Genomic DNA, 22203 nt, shown 5'->3' on the forward strand with positions numbered 1-22203 from the left:
CAGATCATACCAGGACCATGGTTTTGATATGAGTTGTTAGTTACACCAGATCATACCAGGACCATGGTTTTGATACGAGTTGTTAGTTACAACAGATCATACCAGGACCATGGTTTTGATATGAGTTGTTAGTCACAACAGATCTTACCAGGACCATGGTTTTGATATGAGTTGTTAGTTACAATAGATCATACCAGGACCATGGTTTTCTTGCAATTTGTTTAGTTTAACAGATCACCCGAGAATCATGATCCATTAACTCATTTGCATGTGAAATTTTCCTATACCGAAATCATCTCAAAACCATGATTTACACACAAGTCATTGATATGATCCCGTAGGCTATTTTTTCTGTTTGGGAACCCCGGGGAAGCGCGGGGGTGGGGAGAGAAGGGTGGGAGGTAACACAGAATGTCAAGTCCAACGGAGAGGAACTCGTAAGTTATAAGAACTCTTTCATCGATTTAATCAATAAAATATGTTTAAACCAACAGAGAGTTCACTTATCCCAGAGTATACAATTGTATAATTTGTAGAATGTCATATATTTAATTGTACGTTTCAGTAAAATATATATTTCGGTTAAATCATAAGAATCATTTTCTCGAATTTGTATAAATACTAATTAATAAAAAAAATCCACGTTTTTCATCAACTAGTTTATTTCTTGTCACTGTCCATGCAATAAGATTTTGAAGAGGCGCCATATTATACTCATTTGCACCTTTGTACTAGCTATATTCTGACAAACCGAAACTATATATATATAATGCATGGATCCGGGTTTTTTTTTCAGGGAAAGGAGGGGGTCCAAATGTATGATACTTAATTATTCTTCGTGATATTCCGAATGCCGAGTTTAATTTACTCTCGAAGTCTTCTAAATATACAAAACATTTAACAATTGAAGGACTATTGATGCTGATTCCGAGAAAAGTTCGATAAACCCAGCGATGTATTCCCATGAAATGCAATTTATTATGGTAATGGCTCTAAGTATAAAGATACCGAATCGTTTATAAGTGAAAAGCTATAATTCTCTGTGTCTAACAATCCTTTAGAATCCGTCTAAATATCTTTTTACCTCCGCAATCGATATTACCCCCTTATGTGCCCCTCGCTGCATTTACTGAACTGATTGTGACGTAAACCCACCTTGTTTCTAAACGCACATGTGTATGTGTAGGCAGAAATGTTTTCGCTAGCTAGAGGATGAGGATAGGGTTTATCAGAGGTGTTGGTTATGGATTATTGTTTATATCCAGTCTCTCTGTCATTTTTCAAGTAACTGTTTACAAGCGATGGAAAACTCGTAAGTACATTTGATTTCATGAATGATATTTAATTATGAGTGCGCATTGTGACGCATTTAAAATGCATCAACAATTTATATTTTTTCGTCGAGGAAATACTTTTTTTTTTAACAAAGAATAATACTAGTTCCTCATATTTTTATTCTCTAACTTGAATTGAATGTTTTCGGAAGTTTTTTTCATGAAGAAGGTCACAAATTGAAATTTTTTGTATATTTGTTTTTACAAAGATAACCTAAAGCATACATGCTTGAGGCACGTGTAAAATTCAAAACACTAGCTTGTGTCATAGGTCTATAATTAAACACAGCAGATGTGAGGTTGTCCGTAAACCAGTTGATACGATAGATGCTCTCTCTCTCTCTCTCTCTCTCTCTCTCTCATTGAGACTCCATTGATAATGCGTCGCGCTATCAATTCTGTTGATCATACTATGGAGAAAATCGTGCGAAGATGTTGCTGAACAACTCCATTGGACTGTTACGATCAATATAGCCTGACCGTGCATAACGTGATGATGCCCCCATACTGATTACTGAGACATATGGCCGCCAAATGTCAGTCTGTGTCGGTACAATTGCCCTGATCGGGGTTTTCTAATCTATATCCTTGTTGCAAGCGGATATGTCTGGTTCCAGAGAAAACATAACACAATAGGCATTTTTCTTTTTATAATGCATTTATGTTGAGACTTTAGAGTTAAAAATAGCAGAGAGAGAGAGAGAGAGAGAGAGAGAGAGAGAGGGAGAGAGAGAGGGGGGTATTTAGAATTATGTTTGAGGTGTCAACCATTTCACTTTTGATAAACGTGCTTTGAAATATTGGCTGTAAAAAGTCAATATTTTTCAAAAGGTTTCATCATTTCAACAAATTGATATGGCTTAATGTAAAAATTGCTATGCCATTTTTAATATCACAGTGTTGCAAATTGCCATTAATGAATAATGAACTTAATAACCTGCAATAGTGTTTCTTTAAGTTCAGTAATCTTGAAATATCTATAAATATATTAATGATAAATCAGAAATTCCCATGAGCATTAAAGTCATCAAAAAGTAAGGGTTGAGTTATTGAAATGCTAAAATATCAAGTACATTAATGTACATGTGTCTGCATACTTGTTTGTGCTTGGGTTAAAGCAATGTGAGGCTCAAGAAAGTTTCCCTTCTTCAAACTAAAATTCTTATAGATTCTGTCAAGACTTCATTGAAACAGGCCCAGCTGACAGGAAAAAGACCCTTCAGTATTCAAAAGGCCTCTTTTTGCACTCTTCCTAGTCAGCCGAATATAATCCCAGTTATATCATTCATCTTTATCATGGTCATAATCGTTGTTGTTGTCTTTCTATTTTTAACAAAATTGAATTGCACAAGTTTTGATGTAAATTTAAACCTTCTTTAATTAAAACAAAATTTAATCAACAGTTATTTTTTAGAGAAGACAATGAACTTACTCGAATAAATTGGAGCTCAACTTTAAGTTACCTGTATAAATTTTTTTTGGAAGGGGGGGGGGGGGTGATGCCATTTTTTCTCAGCTTCAGGCTTGGTGGTGTAGACATAAGTGTAAATTATTGAAAACCTTAGGTATTTACAGATTTTGATTTCAGTTTTGGGAGTTTTGTGCCTCTTGAAATTAAATACATGTAAAAATAAACAAAGGAATTTTGCACTGCATGGTTGTATTGGCCCACCTACTTTCATGAATTTGTTTCATTTCAATGGTTTAAAAATAACAAGAAACTATGATAAAAAAAGAAAAAAACATTGCATAGTAATAATTTTTTGGCAAGGCCTAAAAAAAAAAGTTGTGTGTTTAGGGTAACCCGACCTAACCTACAAAAATGCCCCGATCCTACCATTTTTAGATGTCTGTTTTTTATCTGATTGTGAATTTTACATTATTTCTATTAAAAAATCCGTTTGTAAATATGACACAAACAAACATTCTTAGGATTCATGCAGAAAAAAATATGATAAAATAAAAAAAATCCCTAGCTACCTAACCTAATTTTTTTATCAGTGTTACCCTAAACACACAATTTTTTTTTATAGGCCCAAGCGAGTTTTGTATGAATTTGAGAGCTCTATAGATAATTTACATGCATTAGATGAATCGCCACTATAACTTTTTTATTGTTGATACATATATCACTATAATTTTTTATGTACTATTTGTAGGTGATGTGGTTTCCTTTAAAGCTGAAGATATCTCCAAAAGAGAAAATACATGGCATCATTATGAGCAAAAAGTATGCTTGCTCTCTCTCTCTCTCTCTCTCTCTCTCTCTCTCTCTCTCTCTCTCTCTCTCATACACACTCACAAAGAGTCAGTCTTCTTACCCAATATTTGATATAATCTTTCTCAATATTAGCTTAGCTATAGGTTCAGTATTTAATTTTCAAATAAAATGCAGAGCAATATTGAGTTTTCCTATTATTTGTAAAAATGGTCGAGGCAGTTAGGTAATAGACATTAATGCCAGTTTAGGAGGCAGTGAAATGTTTAATTGAGCTACAATTCAATAATTTGTGTTATGCCTGTGGATTAAGATAATTAACATAAACAGAGGACTACCCGGTACTTTGAAGTTAGGTAAACATTTAACATGTACGTTTAAGAGCCCTAAGGAATGAACACAAATAAATGACTTAGAACCAATTAAGAATGAATGTCAATAAATGCTACAAGCTGCATGTAGAAGCGCTGTGACAGTCGTAATAAATAAAACAGCATGTCAGCACGACCTTAAGCTAGATTATTTATAATATACATGTACTAATTAATTAAAAACCATTTCCTTAGGGACAAGATCAAAAGTTCAGTATCTGGAAAAGAAAGATATTACAATGTAAATTCACATAGTTTTATTCATGGCCACTCTACCACAGCCAAATTTATTTTTATGCTATGAAAACATTTCCTTATGAGTGAGATAAAAAATTCAATTTTTCAAAACAAAAATCCTAAATTCACATATTTTTATCAAAACCTCCTATCCATTGTTCATCTATTCATCTAGATCCTTTATCTCCTTCAAAACTATGATAAAAATGCAAAAATTTTATAACTTCTTTAATTTACAAGATAAAGAAATTCAGTTGCCAACAAATGCAAAGTCCCATGCAGTACATTTTACACTTCAGATTCTTGATTATTGCTAGGGTAAAAGCACGAGAAGCAACTGCCTTCATCGAGGATTTCAAAATCCCTGGAGCTTTTATTTTTCAGACTGTTGTGAACTAAGTGATATATTATAGAGAGAGTTTGTGCTTGTGATTTTATACTCTCACGATTTGATAAAATTGGCAAATTTACAGAATTAATATTACATGTACTCGCATAAAAAAAGGAATCTACAGTGTGCATTAATTATTTTATGTATAATTATAATTATGGGAATCTTGCATTGTACAGTCAGATGGGGGATCATCACATGTGAATTTATGGTAAGACAGGCCTTGAGTTTCTCAAATTTCCAATGGGACCTTTTTTAACATATGCACTTTCAGTCAGTGTGTTTCAAAAGGAAGCTATATATTTTCAGCAGATTGTGTTACAGAAAACACTGTATTGTTACTGATATCTAATCTTATTTCATTCCCTCTCTACACACCATACAATGTCTCAAAAAAAAGGCAAAAATGTCTAACAGGGAGACACAAGGGGGTAATGGAAAGGCAATCTCTGACAATTTATTGATGTATGGTACTCACATTTTCAGCTGGATCGATACAACAGGAGTTTGACTACAGGCCAGAGGATCCCGCCAGAAGATGCTGCTGTCATACAGAAAGTCAATCAAACACTGTGTAAGTCCTGCTACAGAATGTTTTAGCCCTTACTCCCCCCTTTTTTCCTTTTAGAGCTAATATGTATGGCACAAAGTTATCCCTTAATCCTTTAAACAGGAAGTAAGTCAATCTTATTCTCATTAAGGAGGCTGAGTTGTCAACAAATTAACCTTCAAATCTACCTTAACAGTGAACATTTGATCTATTTAGCCATGGACTAATTTACTAATTTAGTAAAGAACAAATTGGGTGTTAGAATTTGAGTATTTGTAATAATTCCTTATACAAAGCTCTCTTTTTAAAGAAGATTGATACAGTCTAAAAATGGCCACAACCATCCAGCGTCTTAAGTCATTAATAATGAATGTAAGTTAATTATATTGTCTACTTATAGAAAATATACCCTTAATTTCTGCCCTGTGCGATATAAACAGAAAATTTGCCTACCCTTCTGGCTCTCTGGCTAACATGTGATGCCATATAAAAATTGCCATGTAATAATCTATATATATATATATCTCATAATCTGTTTGTCCACAATATTCTTTATCTGTTGTAGGAAACAGCTGTGATAATCAAACTCAGAGCTCACAGCTATAGTGCAAATTAAAAGTGATAGAATATAAAATCCATGAAAAGCCAAGTTTACATGTAATTCATCTTCCTACCTTTTTTCCTTTAATCTGAGTTTGTATGGGAAATGGAGCATAAAAATCAGCAATAGAGATTTAAGAGATTCATGGAATTTTGAAGTATTTTCTTCAGAATATGAGAAGTTTTGAATTATTTTGTGGGAACAAGCTTTGAATGCCCCCTTCTTGTTCCCCCCTGTTTAACTGTCATATTCTCCCCCTCTCTCTTTCTCTCTCTCTTTCTCACACACACACACACATATAACATAATAGATAAAAATACTGATAAGTATTTAAAAATAGATCATATCATTATAATGTTCTCTAATGGCAAGCTCTTAAACCTGAAATAGCAACAAAATACTTCAAGGCTCATTTTTTTTCAGCTTCAAAAATAGCAATGATCTAAAGTTGTAAATCTTAAGTTAATTTTAATTTGTGAGGACCTTACTTTGCCATTCAACAGGTGGGCAGTCTGTTATGTGATGACAAATTGGCACAAATGAGCCACTTTCAGTCAAAGGATGAACTTAAGTTTCTAAAATAAATTTCAAATTAAAAAAAAATGTTTTTTACCCTATTAATAACACTACATGTAACTAAATTAAACAGGAAGAGTTCATTAGTTTGATTGAACTAAAAATCAACATTTTAACAGGACACTCTGAATCTTTTCTGATATTAAAATTGAGGAGTATTATTTTGCTGTATCGATCGAGGCATAGCCTGAGGTTAAAAGTAAGGCCTTAGCGAGTCCATTGTTTAGGCCAAGTCGGGTTTTAGAGAATGCCTATGACTTGTAGAAGATAATAATCATTTTTACAAATAAACCACAAATAATAAATTTTATGTTCTGTATTAGAATTATAACTATGTTATTTTTAGCTGTTATACTTTTATTCGCAAGAAATTGGTGTATTGTTAAATTATTCTATTAGCAAATTGTTAAAAACAATTTTAATTGGAAAATATAGAGTTCTTCAAAAACCTTTTAACTAGCAATCATGCATGCATGTGTGATTTCTGGTTCAGAGTCTTATAAGTCCATATTGAAGATTTAAATCTCTCTAGCAACTGGGTATATAAACATGGTGTACTTTACTGAAATGCTGTACAGCCATTACTTATATACCATACATATTAACCTTTATCTGCAGTTTTTTTTTTTAAAGAGAAACAATAGTGCTTTGTAAATTTTATTAGATATTAATCTAGCACTCATTGAAATCTACATATATATCCATCACATGTCCCTATGCAAGCAGGACATTCCCCTATGACCTACTTCCCCCCTTTAATCTTATCTACACATAAAGTGAGATACGCAATTCGAATTTCACTCTAGGAAAAAAAAACCTTTTTAAAAATCTGACATTTTGAAGCTTTATTTACACGTCTATTCTATTGAATATATAGGGATGGAGCAATCATTATGGTTGATTTTTTAATAAGAGATACAAGAGAGATGGCAATGTCATATTGATGAAACAAGTCTGTACAGAAGCAATTAAAGGTCTCCCCCCCCCCCCCCCCCCCCACACACACACACATGAGGGAAAATGACATCCTTGTTTTTATAGGATCCGGTTTAATTAACATTAAAATGAATGATTAACACAATAGAAAACATTTTTCAATCAGATTTTTCATTGGGTCTTTAAGAACTTCTAATGTACTTCCTTGTGTGAAATACACCTAGTGCTTTCACTTTCGTAATGTTGCCGTTCCTTATCTGTTTAAGAATTGATTGCATGTGGTTAATTCAAAAAGTGCAAATCCCCCCCCCCCCCCCACCCACCCCTTTATACATTTTAGATATATAAGCTGAATAATTTGAATGATTGATCTGACCAGAGTGTTTCAACGTACGACCTGTGAAAAATTGAATTTGATAATCGATCATTTACGATCTCCAATACTTCCCCAGTTTGAAACTCGCTGTTAAATGTTATCATGATTTATGTATATTTTTAGTTTCCTCCACTTCTTCTGTTGGCTCTTTACAAGTTCTTTACCGGCAATTGCATATCAAGAATTATGAGGACACTTGAAATATGGATATGATATGGAAGTAATTTAGCTAGTGTATAGGCGTTTGGCTACATTAAAAAGAAACAACCCAGAGAATTGTGTATGTGCATTTCTTCATCGTTCATTGTTCATAAGTGAATCAAATTCTGTTCAGCATTATACTCACCATTTACGTTGGAAAGTACAAGACCCTTTCAGGGACTGTACTGAGGCCCAGATGAATTTTCCCAACAACAATTTGATGATTTTATCCAAATTCTTAAGCCACAGGCTCCTTTTTAAAACCAGAGAGAAATCATCTGCAGTCTGTTCTTCGTTATAATTATTTAGTCATAACAAAGGGAATAATTTCTGCAATGACTTAAGGGGGTAATGAAATCAACAGTTCAACACCTGTGCAGACTTTGACAAAGACTACTAAAAATCCATGTGTTCATATTACAGTAATCTATAATTATATATTGTCAGCAAATTCTTGTACTTGGCAGTGTTTTTTTGCTGTTTTTAAAAAGGGGCCTTTGGCAGTTGAATTCTGAAAATTCATCAAAATTTTGGAAAAACTAGTATTTAAAGTTTATATTATTAATTCCTTTTTGATGTGACTTTCATTTAATTTGACATCAGCGTGGAGTATAGACAATACCTGCCTCTGTACCACAATCAAATAAATGAGTCACTGTTAGATTATAGACATGATTATTATTAAACATAAATGTACCACTCCACTGAACAAAAATTTATGTGGCCACAATTATCTACACAGACAGTTTAGAGTGCAGGCTTGCAGTATCACTTACTGAAATGTTTCGGTGATGGATTGCTACCAATTATGTATATGTAATCCACATGAAACTTGTCATCATCATGAGCAAAATTGCACTGAATTGTTATTGACCACATGATCTTAATAGTCATCATTAAATATGAGAGAGAGAGAGAGAGAGAGAGAGAGAGAGAGGGGGGGGGGGAGGGGGAGGATCTTGTTTGTCAGATTCATAAGTATGGTTATAAAAAAGACTGAATCATTGTTGATATTTTTTACTCCTTGAGAGGGGTAGGAGAGGGGGATTTAGATTTATTGGGAGGGGGAGGGGGGGACAGCTTTAATTGACAAAACCATTAACATTTGCAAAAGGAAAGGGCCAAGATTTGGATATAAACTAACAGTTGAAAAGTCACTGCTCAAGAAAGCGATGTGACTCATGGTTTTTTTTTCCTCTCCAAAAGATTTTACCTCTGACAAAGTGGAAAATGAAACACTGGGGACTGAGTTCCTGGACTATGGTCGCCACCAAATTTCCTACGAAGACTTTCTTGACAAGGTAATGATATAAGTAATAATTAAGGTTTTATTGATTTTGTATAGAATCAAGAATTCATTTCATTTGCATGAGGGAAAAAATTTAATAAATTGATTGGTTTTTTTTCTTGAAAATTAACCCTTTGAAGGAACTTATAGTTTATATTTAGTGTAGAAGGATATATGTGTCACTTGTATAGGGCTATAACAGGCTCTAGTTGGCTCATAAACCTATGACTATTTGTGTACATCTATGAAGTCAGACAAAAAAATTATATTAAGAGTATCTATTTCGAATTACGTAGACATAGCCTATCCATTTTTGACTATTTTCTGGAACTGCTGCTGGATGAAAAATTGTTTTCCATTTGAAATACAATGTATAAAGGAGAAAAATTGGTGTTGAAGCATTACGCAAGTCTTGCCATATAATGTGCATTTATTTTTTATTTTTGTTTAAATTTGAGACTTAACTGTAAGGCTTTGTGTAAAGATATAGCGCCTCATCGTGTTGGATTTCAATTTCGGCTTTTAAACAAGCAATAGGCATACAAGCTTAATACATGTAATTAAAATCAGGGAGTTTAAATAATTTGACACCTTATTTTCCCTACTTATCTTTTATTAAGAGACATGTTCTAGTTGCAGGAAGTTATATAATTCAAGTGTTTGTATGAAGTCTTTTGTTCATGCTGCAACTCAACCATTCAGAGCACACAGAGCAGCTATCAGTAGTCATATTGTGTTTCAAGATTTTGAGATATCTCTGGTATATTTCCTGTTCGCTATTTTTTAAATGGACTTAATTGTTTAATGTTCAACAACAAGCAAAACACACATGTAAATTATGTAATTTGGGACAAAACCTAAGTGGGATTAAGGATGTGCTCAATGCGATCCAATTTTATCGAATTGTGCACATCAGAGTAAAACATTGTACTATTATATAGCTCTTAATAGTTAGTCTCAGATACTTTTTATATATTATCATCACTGGAAAGGAAGAGCAATTATCTTAGCCAATCATAGGATTGTAATCTCAATTGAAAAAAAAAAACTTTCCATGTGGGGAACATGTTACTTCATTAATACATACATGTATCTAATAACAATACCAAGAATTAACTTATTAAATACTATTTAAAAGTGTTTAAAGTTAATTTTCACTATCCAATTATACCTGCGTAGAATGTAATAAAGTAATTTATAAATATTGTCAAAGTTGAGTGTCCAGACAAAATGTGAAGGCACAGAGGCAAATTGGCTCATATATTTATTTTCCTTTAGGAAAAAAAAGAAAAAATTGTATTTCTTTCTTTGAAAAAGTTGTTACATGCCAGTTTGATTTTTCAAGCCATCAGTGGATCTGACCAAGCTCCGAACGAACTGGAGAGCAGATGCCCGGATCATCCAGAATGCCAGCAACAAGAAAAGTAGGTCATCTGGATCTGTATACAATTTAATTACCACAATGTACCAGCAGTATTTTTTTAAAACTTAATTCTTGCTCAATCCACAAAAATGTCTGTAGAATCATTTATTTTTCTTCATTTTTGCCCAATTTTCTGAGATTTCTTTGATACCTCCATCAAATTAATATTTCCTTAATAAATATTGGACCACAAAATAAGAAAAAAGTTGTTTTGGTCTCAGACCAGAATGACACAACTTCATTGGATAAAATGTGTCACACGATTGTCTATATTTCATAGTCGGCAAGATCTATATTATATACTGTATATATAGGGAATTCGAACATAATATAATCCTGTTATAGTTCTTTTTTCAATTTACTAACTTCCAAAAAATTTGCAAACAGGGGTTCAAAATTTTTTTTATGATGGTCAAGTCCAGGACTTAGAGAGTAAATTTTAGGCAAGTCCGAGGAAGAAATTCCCAAGTCCACATTGTCATGATTGATAGATAAAATTATACCAACCTAAACATCACTAAAGCTATTAATTTTAATTTGTTGCAATGAATAAAAACTATATGTTTGAAATTATGTTTTATTTTATATCATTGTATTAAAGCCACGGCCTATCGTCACGCCAGTGGCTTTTGGAATTCGCGAATTCTTTTCTTTTCATAAGTTTTGTCTGAGGAACTATTATTTTTATCACACCTCATGTCACCCCCGGCTTCATGTTCCTCACAGGGTCTTTCATTTGTCGTTCCTTTGCGTATATTACTGCTCGTAAATTCAAAATTCAACAAACTTACTGCCGTTTGTCATAGGGGAGAAACATGAGAAAATGTGTAAAAGCAGGTCTTACCGCAACGGAAAATAAAAAGACGGATTGTATTTTCGAAATGTTCGTAATGCTTATGTGTTCATTAATGCCAAAAAATAACACATTTTTATTAAATCCATGATGGAATTTGATTTATTTTTTATTGTATGAACTTTTTTTTTAATTTAAAAAAAGATAAGCAAGACACAATGCCAAGTCCCTGGACTTTGGCGATTCTAAATGCCGAGTCCGGATCCGGAATTTGTTAGTCCGGGACGTCGGGCTTGAGGAATTTTGAACCTCTGTGCAAATCGTTGACATAATAAAACTTTTATTATAAAGGGTTGAAACTATATATGTGGGGGTTGTAAAAGTCCAAAAAAGGCTCATTCTATGGACTAAATTAACAATCCAACCTATAATCACCTATTTCCTTAGACATACAGTATAAAATAAAACTTTGTGAGTGATAAAATAATGACAGTTCCTGAGAAAAAGGCCAGCACCACAAATTCATTTGATGCCAGAGTAACTTTGAAAAACTGCTAGTTAACATTCCTCTTTTGACCTTTCAAGTTAAGTTATGAAATTGTTGTTGAATTAGCTTTAAATTTGTCATCAATATCCATAGTGATTATGTTTATATGAAATGAATTCAGAAGCTTCAAAGAATCTCAACATTATGACCTTTAAAAAGGATTTTATTTTGAATTAAGTGCCTGTATGTCCTGTAATGTGAAAGGGAAACAGTTGAATAGGGATGAAACACTGCTCTTTTCAGACAGAAGCGATGAGTTTCAATGGCACTATTGTTTATCATAAGTAACAACAAATTTAAAGAAAGCATTAATTTCCTAATTACATGTAAGAAAAGATTACACCAACAGATTCCGTTCACTTTCTTCGCAGAGGATTAACATATTGGAATGAAATTTGGTATACAGGTTTATCCTGATCGATAATATGATCTATATCAAGTTAGATGTTGGGAACAATGGAGCAATTTACGACAGAGTTAGGTCCCTTGGACATAGAAAAATTCCAGTTAGTTGCAGTTTCTGTTCATTTTCTTTGCAGAGGATAAACATATTGAAATGAAATTTGGTATACAGGTTTAACATGATAATATCTAGGTCAAGTTTGATTTTGGGTATGTGTACATGTACGATCGAGCTATTTTCAACAGATTTATGCCTCATGGACTTAAAAAAAAATTCCACAAAGATTTGGTATATAGATTTATCATAATGGTATCTAAGTCAAGTTTAATTTTGAGTACGATCAAAAATAATTTTTAACAAAGTTCTATGTGCCTTTGATATAGAAAAAATTCCAATTATTTGCAGTTTCTGTTCATTTTCCTCTCATATGTTTCAAATATTTGCAGTTTCCATTGATTTTATTTGCATAAGTTTGTTGCAAAAATTTCAATGATTTGAACGTTATCTTGTTTACTGATGTTTTAAGTAATAAATAGGTGAGCTGACTAAAATCTACAAATATCTAAAAAACATAATTTTGACATCACTTAAATAAGGGACTAAACATAAAATTCTTCCCCAAACTCTTCAAATTTTAACATGAATGATATATTGCCAAGTTTGGAACCTTGCATTAACCACTTTTGCAATACACATCCACTTTATCATAATTAATTTACACAAATAGAGTTGTTAGTACGTATTTATGGAATTTAATTAGTAGATTTTGGGGTATTGCATTTTTAATTCTGTTGTTTTGTAATGAGTGGACATACTTGTTTTATAATTATCTTGATATAGGATTAAGATACGCAATGCATTAAGTTAAAATGTCTTGGATATCAAAATGTAAAGAAAATGAAAATTCAATCAGGACCTTAAGAAATGGGGAGTTTTTGATTGCTTGGATTTCAATGTGTAAAGAAAATATCAAGACAATGATAGCACAAGTTTAGTCTGAAATATCTGACGTTTTCCTGGCTTTTTTTAACGATTTTGATGTTTTACTTGCCAAAAAATACTTAATAATGCAATTCCTTAAAATTTACTAATTTCATAAATACTGACAACTAAAAGTGAAAATTCAATTGGGACCATAGCAAATCTTTGGTCGATCTTTGTCTTGAACATATTTTCTCTTTTTTTGGACCAATCAAGTCAGTACTTCACTCACACAGTGTTTTTGGGTGTGCATTGTTCTTTAAAAAAATTCCTGTTTTTTTTTTTTTGGTGTTTATCACACCTGTTATGGTTTTGATCATAACAGACCTGTGTGAAGTTTTTGTCTGAACTATAGTTTCTCTCCATTCAGCGCCCCGGCTTATTCTGGATTTTACATGTACTTTCCATACAGAGTGTTGTTTGGTAAAGGATTTGCAGTGACTTTAAACCAAGGTTATAGGTCAAAGGTCTGGACCAAATTGAACCTGTGTAAAATTCAGGCCCAGAAATACATGTAATTTCGTTTTCCATTGTCCCCTGTCTTTCGCATAGGTAACATGTACATGTAGGTATATATGTCTTCACGCAAATTTGCAAGGGCAAGGTCAATGATGTAGGTCATACAATGTAGCAATCTGTAAAATTCATACCTGGGTCCTATTTTCTTTACTCAAAAAGAGTGTCTCCAGGTAAATAAGGGTTATACAGTGATTATGAACCAAGGGCATGTATCTAGATTTAAAGTCAAAGTACATGTACTAGGAGATTTCTGTAAAATTCTAATCTAGAGGATTTAGAGTAAAAAATACTAATATATTTCACTGAGTTTTGCAAATAATTGACTTTTGAAAGAGACAAAATACATGTACTGTTTATATGATAAAGAACGACAACTGTGGTCAATACCTTTCAAGATCTTGAGTGCTTCCCTTCAAATCCATTCGGGTTTTTTTTTTTCAGTTGGGTGTTTGAGTTGCTATATGAAAAAATTTGATGATATTTTCAAGTAGATTATTTTATTTTTCAGGGTTTTTAACAATCGGCATACCCACAGTTAAACGAGAGAAGGACGAATACATTCTGAACACCGTCCAGTCCATTGTAAACTGTACCACAGAGAAGGAACTCGCCGAAATCTATATCGTGGTTTTCTTGGCCGATTTTGATGCAAAATGGAAGGAGGGAATTAGTCGGCAATTGCGTGAAAAGTTTGAAAAGATCATTTCGCTGGGAACTCTACATGTGATTCAGGCATGGGAGTCATTTTATCCGCCATTGGATAATTTGAAACATACATTCGTAGATCCTGAAACAAAAAAGAAATGGCGTGCAAAACAAAACGTAGATTACGCCTTTTTGTTTTTGTACAGCGAGACTTTAGCACAGTATTACATTCAAATGGAGGATGATATTTATACCATACCAGGCTATTTACAAGCCATTAAAGATTATATTCATAAATTCAGGGAGCGCTGGGTTTGCTTGGAGTTTTCTGAGCTTGGTTTTATAGGTAAACTATACCACTCTGATGATATAAACAAACTTGCAAAAATGGTGCTTTTGTTTTACGCACAGCAACCGTGTGATGTGACGTATTTGAATTTCAATACACAGATGTTGCAGTTTAAGAGACACATAAGGCGACCGACCATATTTGAACACGTTGGATACCATTCTTCACTGCCAGGAAAAGTGCAACCTTTAAAAGACCGTTTCTTTCATTCCTATCCCAAGACATTGAAAGGGGACAACCCTTCCGCCAGTGTTTATACGAGCATGCCCTTTGAAGGCTATTTTAACCCTGATAACTGCTATAGTAGAGAAAATGGTATATTCTGGAGCACTAGATCTGGCAAAGCTAACGATTGGTTCACTGTGGCCTTCAGCGAACCACAAATGATAAGCAGAATTGAGATAGAAACGGGAACCCATACTCACCCGCATGATAAAATCCACTACGCGAAACTTGAAGCAAGTTTAGCCTCCCAGGCTAAAGGACCAGGAAAACCAGAGTGTGGTTCGAACAAACTGCTGGGGTATTTCGATGATGGGAATATAAAAGTTGACAACGTGCAATCTATTACTGGTCGTCATAGAATACACTGTCTGAATATCATTCTGACCAACAAACAAGAGACGTGGGTGATAGTGAAAGAAATAGCAGTATTTATAGCCCGTAAACGGTCTCAGTAGGCATAATTTGGGCATTTCTAGTCATACTACTTTGCTTATGAATTCACTTACAATATTACATGTATGTGGAGCGATGTAATTGGGTGTGATCGGTCAAAATTAAAAATGTCAAAACAAAACAAAAAAACAAGAAGACTTGTGCCATACCATCCAGATTTGCCAACAATGATGGCTATTTCAAGCTTTAATTCATCAAAGGTTATACTAGTCTTTATTTAACCTATACAGTGCAATACTCTTGTTTTCATTTAATTATTTTGTCTTTCTCGTGGATCTTAACGATGTTTTAAAAGTACATGTTTATTTGTGTACAGCCATGTAACGAGAAAGTAGAAAATATGTTGAGAAAGAAGAAAATGTTTCCGGTGATGATGTCATTATCAGTAATTTATGTTAAGATATTACATGTAGTTACTTCTTGCCAAAAAAAAAATCTTGTTGATCTCTTACTTTGTATACTAGTAAGGAGGATAGGAATCAGACATTTATGATTTATGTACAGGTATACAGAGCTGTGTTTTAGAGAGCATTCCTGTTTGTGTCCTGTTTTGCTCACCTGGACCAATTGTTCACGTGAGCTTCTCTGATCTCCTTTCGTCCGTTGTCCATGTCGGTCTCTATTTTTTTTGTTCACTTTTCCACAGACGTGACGGAGTCAATTTCAGCTTAACTTGGTACAATAGTCATTGGATAACGTTGGTTGAGGGAAAGATTTTAATTTCCTTTTTCAGAATCAAGAAGCGAGTTAAATCAAAAGTCTTATTAAAGCTTTCTGATATATACTAGGAAATGTATACCATATAAACACAGAATGTTCTTCTGAAGAATATTACTGCTCCAAGTTGTAATATTATTGTTGAAGCAAGCTACATGAATATACATGTACGTTTACAGATTTAAGTAAACATGTAATAGATCCCCCTGGGGTAGGCTGGGGAAATGTAAATTGTCATAAGTAAATGATATTTATTTCGACATTTTTGAACAGTGATTGAAAAAGTACTAACCTAGACAAGCTCAAGTTTAATCTAAGTCTTAGTTTTACAGAAGGAATATACAGTGTAAAAGTGAGACTGAGATTAAATGAGAGGTCATCTAAGTTTTAAGGGACTGGTGAGCGACGTGGCCCGTAATCTTTTATTTTAACTTGAATTTATATATATGTATATATTAATGTATGATGAGACTGTGTCTAATGTTATACTCTGTCAGTTAAAGCATGGTTTAGACTATTTTTTACATTCAGTTGAATTGGTTTTTAAATTACGAACTGTTACATATATCCAAGTTTTTCCTTGTTATTTCAATTCAAATTCATTTCCCTTTGATATTACGAAGTATGAACCGATCTCAATTAGGAAGATTTTATTTGAAAGAAAGAATCTCCATAAAGGTTTACTTAGTAGTACAGGTTATATGCATTGTATAATAAACTTAAAATTGACAATTATTATAGTTAAAGTTTAAATGAACGTGTGAACGAATTTTAAGGAGAATGTATATTGTTATAATGGGTGCTCTTGAACGTGAACTTGAGGTCAACCACATATTTATAAGTAGAAATTGAAGTAGTAATTGAACTCTGTGTTTAAATACTTTTTTCATGATGAAATAATTAAGAGTTGTTAGGAGTACCTATACATGAGCATAATTGTTATAACACGTAGACTGAAGGTATAAGGGTAACGTACGCAAAATTAAAAAAAAACAAAACACTTAAATATTTTGTATCGAGGAAATGTTTGCTTGTTAGCTGTTTCCCGGGAAACCAAGGGAATTATTTACTACATGTATCAGTACATAATCTGAAGCTTTGAATATTTATAGCAATTATTCCAAGAGGGTGGGGAAGTTGACCATCAACAGCATTCAAGTTGACCATCAACAGCATAAAAGTTGACCATCAACAGCATACTTTTTTTTGGGGGGGGGGGGAGATTTGTAGTGGTTAACTTTCCGACATCGGGGCCTATACAAAAACTTCTTATATATTCTGATTTTTAGCGTCTCTGATGTTGACACGTTGGATTGTCATAAATGTAATGCTGTTTAAATATTACCCATGAAATCCACGATTATTTTCGAATAATTTTCGAATAATCACCAGCTTTTACTATCACGGTGCTTTAGAAAACAGAATTTGCTTTATATATGTAGTTGTATTTTAAAGACAATGCTGCTAATTTGTGTTTAATTACGTTTTTGTCATTCAGTGACTGATTCTATTAAATCACGATATTTATGAAATAAAAAATGTTGATTTAGATACAAATGGTGTTTTTATTTTGATGCTTAAAGATTGGCGGGAAAAGGAACGGCATAAAACATTTTGTTAGACGGTTTACAATGCAGAGGTTTTAATTACCGTTCGATATTTGGACATATGTATATTCTAAGGCAAATGAATTTTGTCAAAATACATATCCAACCCTAGTAATCAAATATTCATGATAAATATATGTAACATTGCCAGTGCATGGGGTTTAAGGTAGTCCATCTATTACTGAGGTGAATTTAACAATTTTGATTGAGATGAGCTATATTGAATATCTATTTTTAAAATAATTACGAGGCTGACATAAAGCAAACTCGGGAATATGTATGCAGTCGATATAAATGAACAAAAGCACTTGGAACTTTTTAAAAGAGTTGTCTGTCCTTGGCAAAAATTTTAAAAATTCAATTACCGGGTATTAGAAACATGTACGGTAAAAAATGAATTTTTTTAGCATTATCAAAGAAAAGGAAAGCTTTTGCAACTTTTTACAGAGATTTGTTAGAAAGTTATTTGTTCTTTAAAGATATATTTAAAAATGCATCTTTTCCCATAGACTTCAATGTTAACTTCAAGATATAATAAATTTGTGAATATTCAAAATTTAAATTTTTTTTAAAGATGAATCTTCATTATTAGATAAATCCCTTAACACCACACTAAGAATTTAGAAATTAAACTTGTAATTTATTAGATATGAAATATGATAGTTATGGATGGACTACCTTAAAATGCCTAATGGAAGACCTTTTTACACCCCATAACCGTTAAAGTTTAGAAATTAAACTTGCAATTTATTAGATATGAAATATGATAGTTATGGTTGGGCTACCTTAAATTGCATAATGGAATACCTTTTTACAACCCATAACCGTTAAAGTTTAGTAATTAAACTTGCAATTTATTAGATATGAAATATGATAGTTATGGATGGACTACCTTAAAGTGCCTAATGTAACACCTTTTTACAACCCATAACCGTTAAAGTGATGGTTAATGAACAATAATACAAAACTATTTGGAACGATACTTTTTACTCAATATGATTGTCACTGATTGTCTACCTTTGATTGCTAACACTATGTACGATTAAGATGTATGTGGAACAAATGTATGGAGGGAGATTTTTTCAATGTTTAGATTACAAATTAGAATGTTTGGAATATCCACTTGGAAGCTACAAATTACCACTAAGGGAAGCAGTTTCTACCGATACAGAGTTTTGGATGGGTCTGTGTGATAAATCATATATTCCTAGGGGACACGGGAAGTAGACTATATATACAGCGAACATGCCGCTAGGTTTGATGAGCGAAAGATGTATTTGTCGGCATTGGGATCTAATCTTGTTTTTGCATGTTCTGATCCCAAGCCAACTAAATCTCTCACATGGTGACACATCATTGTAATTGCTTTGTCACAGTTATGCTATAGTGAGGAAGTTGAACCAAAAACTTGGAACTTTTTCGTCGGGGTTTCGTCGATTAGGCATGTCCATGATTAGTCATCATTTCGATGGAAGGAAGAGAAAAGATCTATAGGCAACACATGCACAGATTCTAGACTTGTGTATGTTAACTCATGGACACCTATTTCTCATATATTAAAACAATAAATTGTTTTCTTTGGTGATTCATGCGGGATATGAAGGTGGCGGCATTGCATAAAATGTATTTTTTTTTTTTGCTGCAATGAACACTTCCTCATAACCTGCATGAATCATCAAAGAAAGCATTTTATTGCTTATATTTGCATTTTTCTTTTAACTTAATAAATTGATTGTAAAAAGTAAGCGAAATTCACTCAATTACTGTTCATGCACATTAGTATGTAAGCTAACAGAAACAGCTAAATCGTTTCCTATTGGCATTTGAGTCTGACATCATCGTGATTATTTCGTCTCGAAAGTTAAACACGCAAAAAAAAAAAAAAAAATCCATAATATATCAACTCCATGGTCGATTCTAGATATGACGGCTTCGTTGTATTTAACGGTACAGACAATGAGACAGAGGAGTTTTTTGACATAAGTAATGCGCGGATCTACAGGGGGTTAGGGGGGTCCGCCCCCCCCCCCTATAAAATTCAAATTTCTTTTAATTACATTATAAAAATAACAAAAATATGCCTCCCTTGTAAATTGAAATAACCGTCTGACACCCCCCCCCCCCCGGGAAAAAATTTCTGGATCCGCGCATATGTAAGTACCAATTGTCATAAACATCTCAAATTCACTGTTGAAATTACATGTAATAGTTCAGACCTCCATCACCTAGGAAAATAAGGTGTTTCTACATATCCGGTGACAATAAGACTAAAATGCTCTAGATGGTAAAAACGCACTTTATTTGAATTTAAGTCGCTATGGGTGATTTCTGAGAATCCAAAAACTAACCTGAACAATCCGAAACCTAATTCCTCTCCCTGGACAATGGTGTAAATCACAATATAAATTAGACTGAAAACAATTGAAATTAGCACTTATGTCGTAGAGTAAAACTTCAATTTGACTGAGTCAATCAAAAGTGGGGTGTAATAGTTAATAAAATAATTTAAGCAATTTTAAATAACTAAAGTGAATTATTGTCTGGTACATTTATGATTTCTTTTAGAAACAGATAACAGTAACTCAAATTTCACGAAAATGTCTTCAATAAGAGTTTATCAAAATTTCACTCCATGTTAACTCTTTGACTTTATTGGATACGTTGGTTTACAAAGGTTATAGATACAAGATATTTCTTACTCACTAGAAACTTTGACATATATTACATGTAAATCGCACATCAAACCAACTAATAATTTCCCGTATTTCAGTAGAAACAGTTCACAAGCTAGTAGTGTTCAAAGCATTATTTCAAGATTCACCTGCGTAAGAGAGATAACTCTGCCAGTGAGATAGAACCCATTACTAAACAAACCACAAAACAAAATGAGAAACGTTTCTGCATTAAACTAGAAAAGAAAATTGTCACCGTCCAAATGCCATGGTTACTAAATATAACCAACGCCTCAAAGGATGGAGAAACACAGACCTGATCTGCACAGAATTGTTCAAATCGGAACCAATTATTGCTTACTGCTAAGCTTAAAAAACATTAATAAATCTCAATTCTAATAATTCATGTTTCAATATTCTAAGTATCCGAGTATATATATGTATATGAGGCGGACAGTTCAACTACGATTATAAGTATTGTTTTTATCACTACAACAGTCAAAGGAATGTCGAATGATTGACAGTGTCGTTTCCTAATAAATCAATGAAAAGTTAGAAATGACTATAATCATGAAGCACGACTTTTACTGCGAAACTGGAAGGGTCAAATATATCCACCTGGTCAAAATCTAAATAAGGAATAAGGAATCATTCTTTAAGTATTATGAGGTAATAATTTCGGTCGGGGCGTGATCAAATCCAATAAAGCCCGAAGGGCTTTATGATAGATTTGATCACGCCCCGACCGAAATTATTACCTCATAATATTCAAAGAATGATTCCTTATTACTTATATTTATATAATTTTAAGCCATCGTCCGATTAAATATTTAAATATAAATAAGCAAACCCCGCTGGCGCCTCAATTTGGCGTCATTTGTATTATGAGTTATATAGTACAAAATCGATACGTAGTGTTATCACAGGCAAAGACACTGGAAAATGTAAATATACGAAAATAACATTCGCAGCGGTGACACAGTTGAAAAACGAAACGAAATGGTGTTGCCGTGACAATGCGGTAATGTCTCCAACTGCGCCACAAGCGCCCTTAAACCCCTTTCACAATTGGCGCACGAGCAGAAGCGACTAAAATAATATTCGTGCGACCGAAAAAATTAGATATGAATCGTAAACTGTTGCCGAAATAATCGCATATGAAAAAAGTATTAGTACAAATTCGCACGTCCTAAGCGAGCGTTGTGCGATGTAAACGCATTGAATCTTGCGATATATCTTGCGTCTGTATGCGACTGTTGTACAATGAAAGCAACTGTTGAAAGATAAAACGATAGGAACGCGCAAGAGACTAGGTGATCGGACGATTGAACGTGCGCCAGTGTGATTGGACGTGCGATTATGCGTTCCATGGTACATGTACGAATGATCGCCCATATTCAGTAGACATAGTTGAAAGCGAGAAAAGATGCCGCCCAAGAAGATACAGATGCAGCAGTATTTATTATTATACCTCAATATGATTATTCTATTATATATGATTGGTCTAGAAAGTCACGTGACAGTGCGATGTGAAAGGAATGAAAAAAGCCGATATGAGCATACTATGTAGACAAATATGATTAAATCAAAAATATTCTAATCATGATGATTCTCTTTATATTTCAGAACCAACTTAACTATCTATGATTTATGAAAGAAAAGTGAGATAGTTACGTAGGAAATCAAACAATCACGACGTTAATATTGCGACTGTTGAAAAGTCAAATATTATTAGAAATGAACGTATTTTGTGTAATCATATGTTGCTTGGTATAATAAAACGTTCATTT

General features: G+C 33.2%; 1 protein-coding gene across 1 annotated transcript; it reads left to right on the top strand.

Moving 5' to 3' along the window:
* Positions 1-1139: 1139 nt before the first annotated feature.
* On the top strand, positions 1140-17691 carry LOC128163966 (alpha-1,3-mannosyl-glycoprotein 4-beta-N-acetylglucosaminyltransferase C-like). Its single transcript, XM_052827666.1, has 6 exons — positions 1140-1312; positions 3494-3564; positions 5038-5125; positions 8998-9092; positions 10425-10503; positions 14254-17691. The coding sequence occupies exons 1-6, from the start codon at positions 1213-1215 to the stop codon at positions 15417-15419; spliced, it is 1599 nt and encodes a 532-aa protein (XP_052683626.1). The 5' UTR covers positions 1140-1212; the 3' UTR covers positions 15420-17691.
* Positions 17692-22203: the final 4512 nt, after the last annotated feature.

The sequence above is a fragment of the Crassostrea angulata genome, chromosome 9, assembly GCF_025612915.1.
Source record: "Crassostrea angulata isolate pt1a10 chromosome 9, ASM2561291v2, whole genome shotgun sequence".
Classification (NCBI taxonomy): domain Eukaryota; kingdom Metazoa; phylum Mollusca; class Bivalvia; order Ostreida; family Ostreidae; genus Magallana; species Magallana angulata.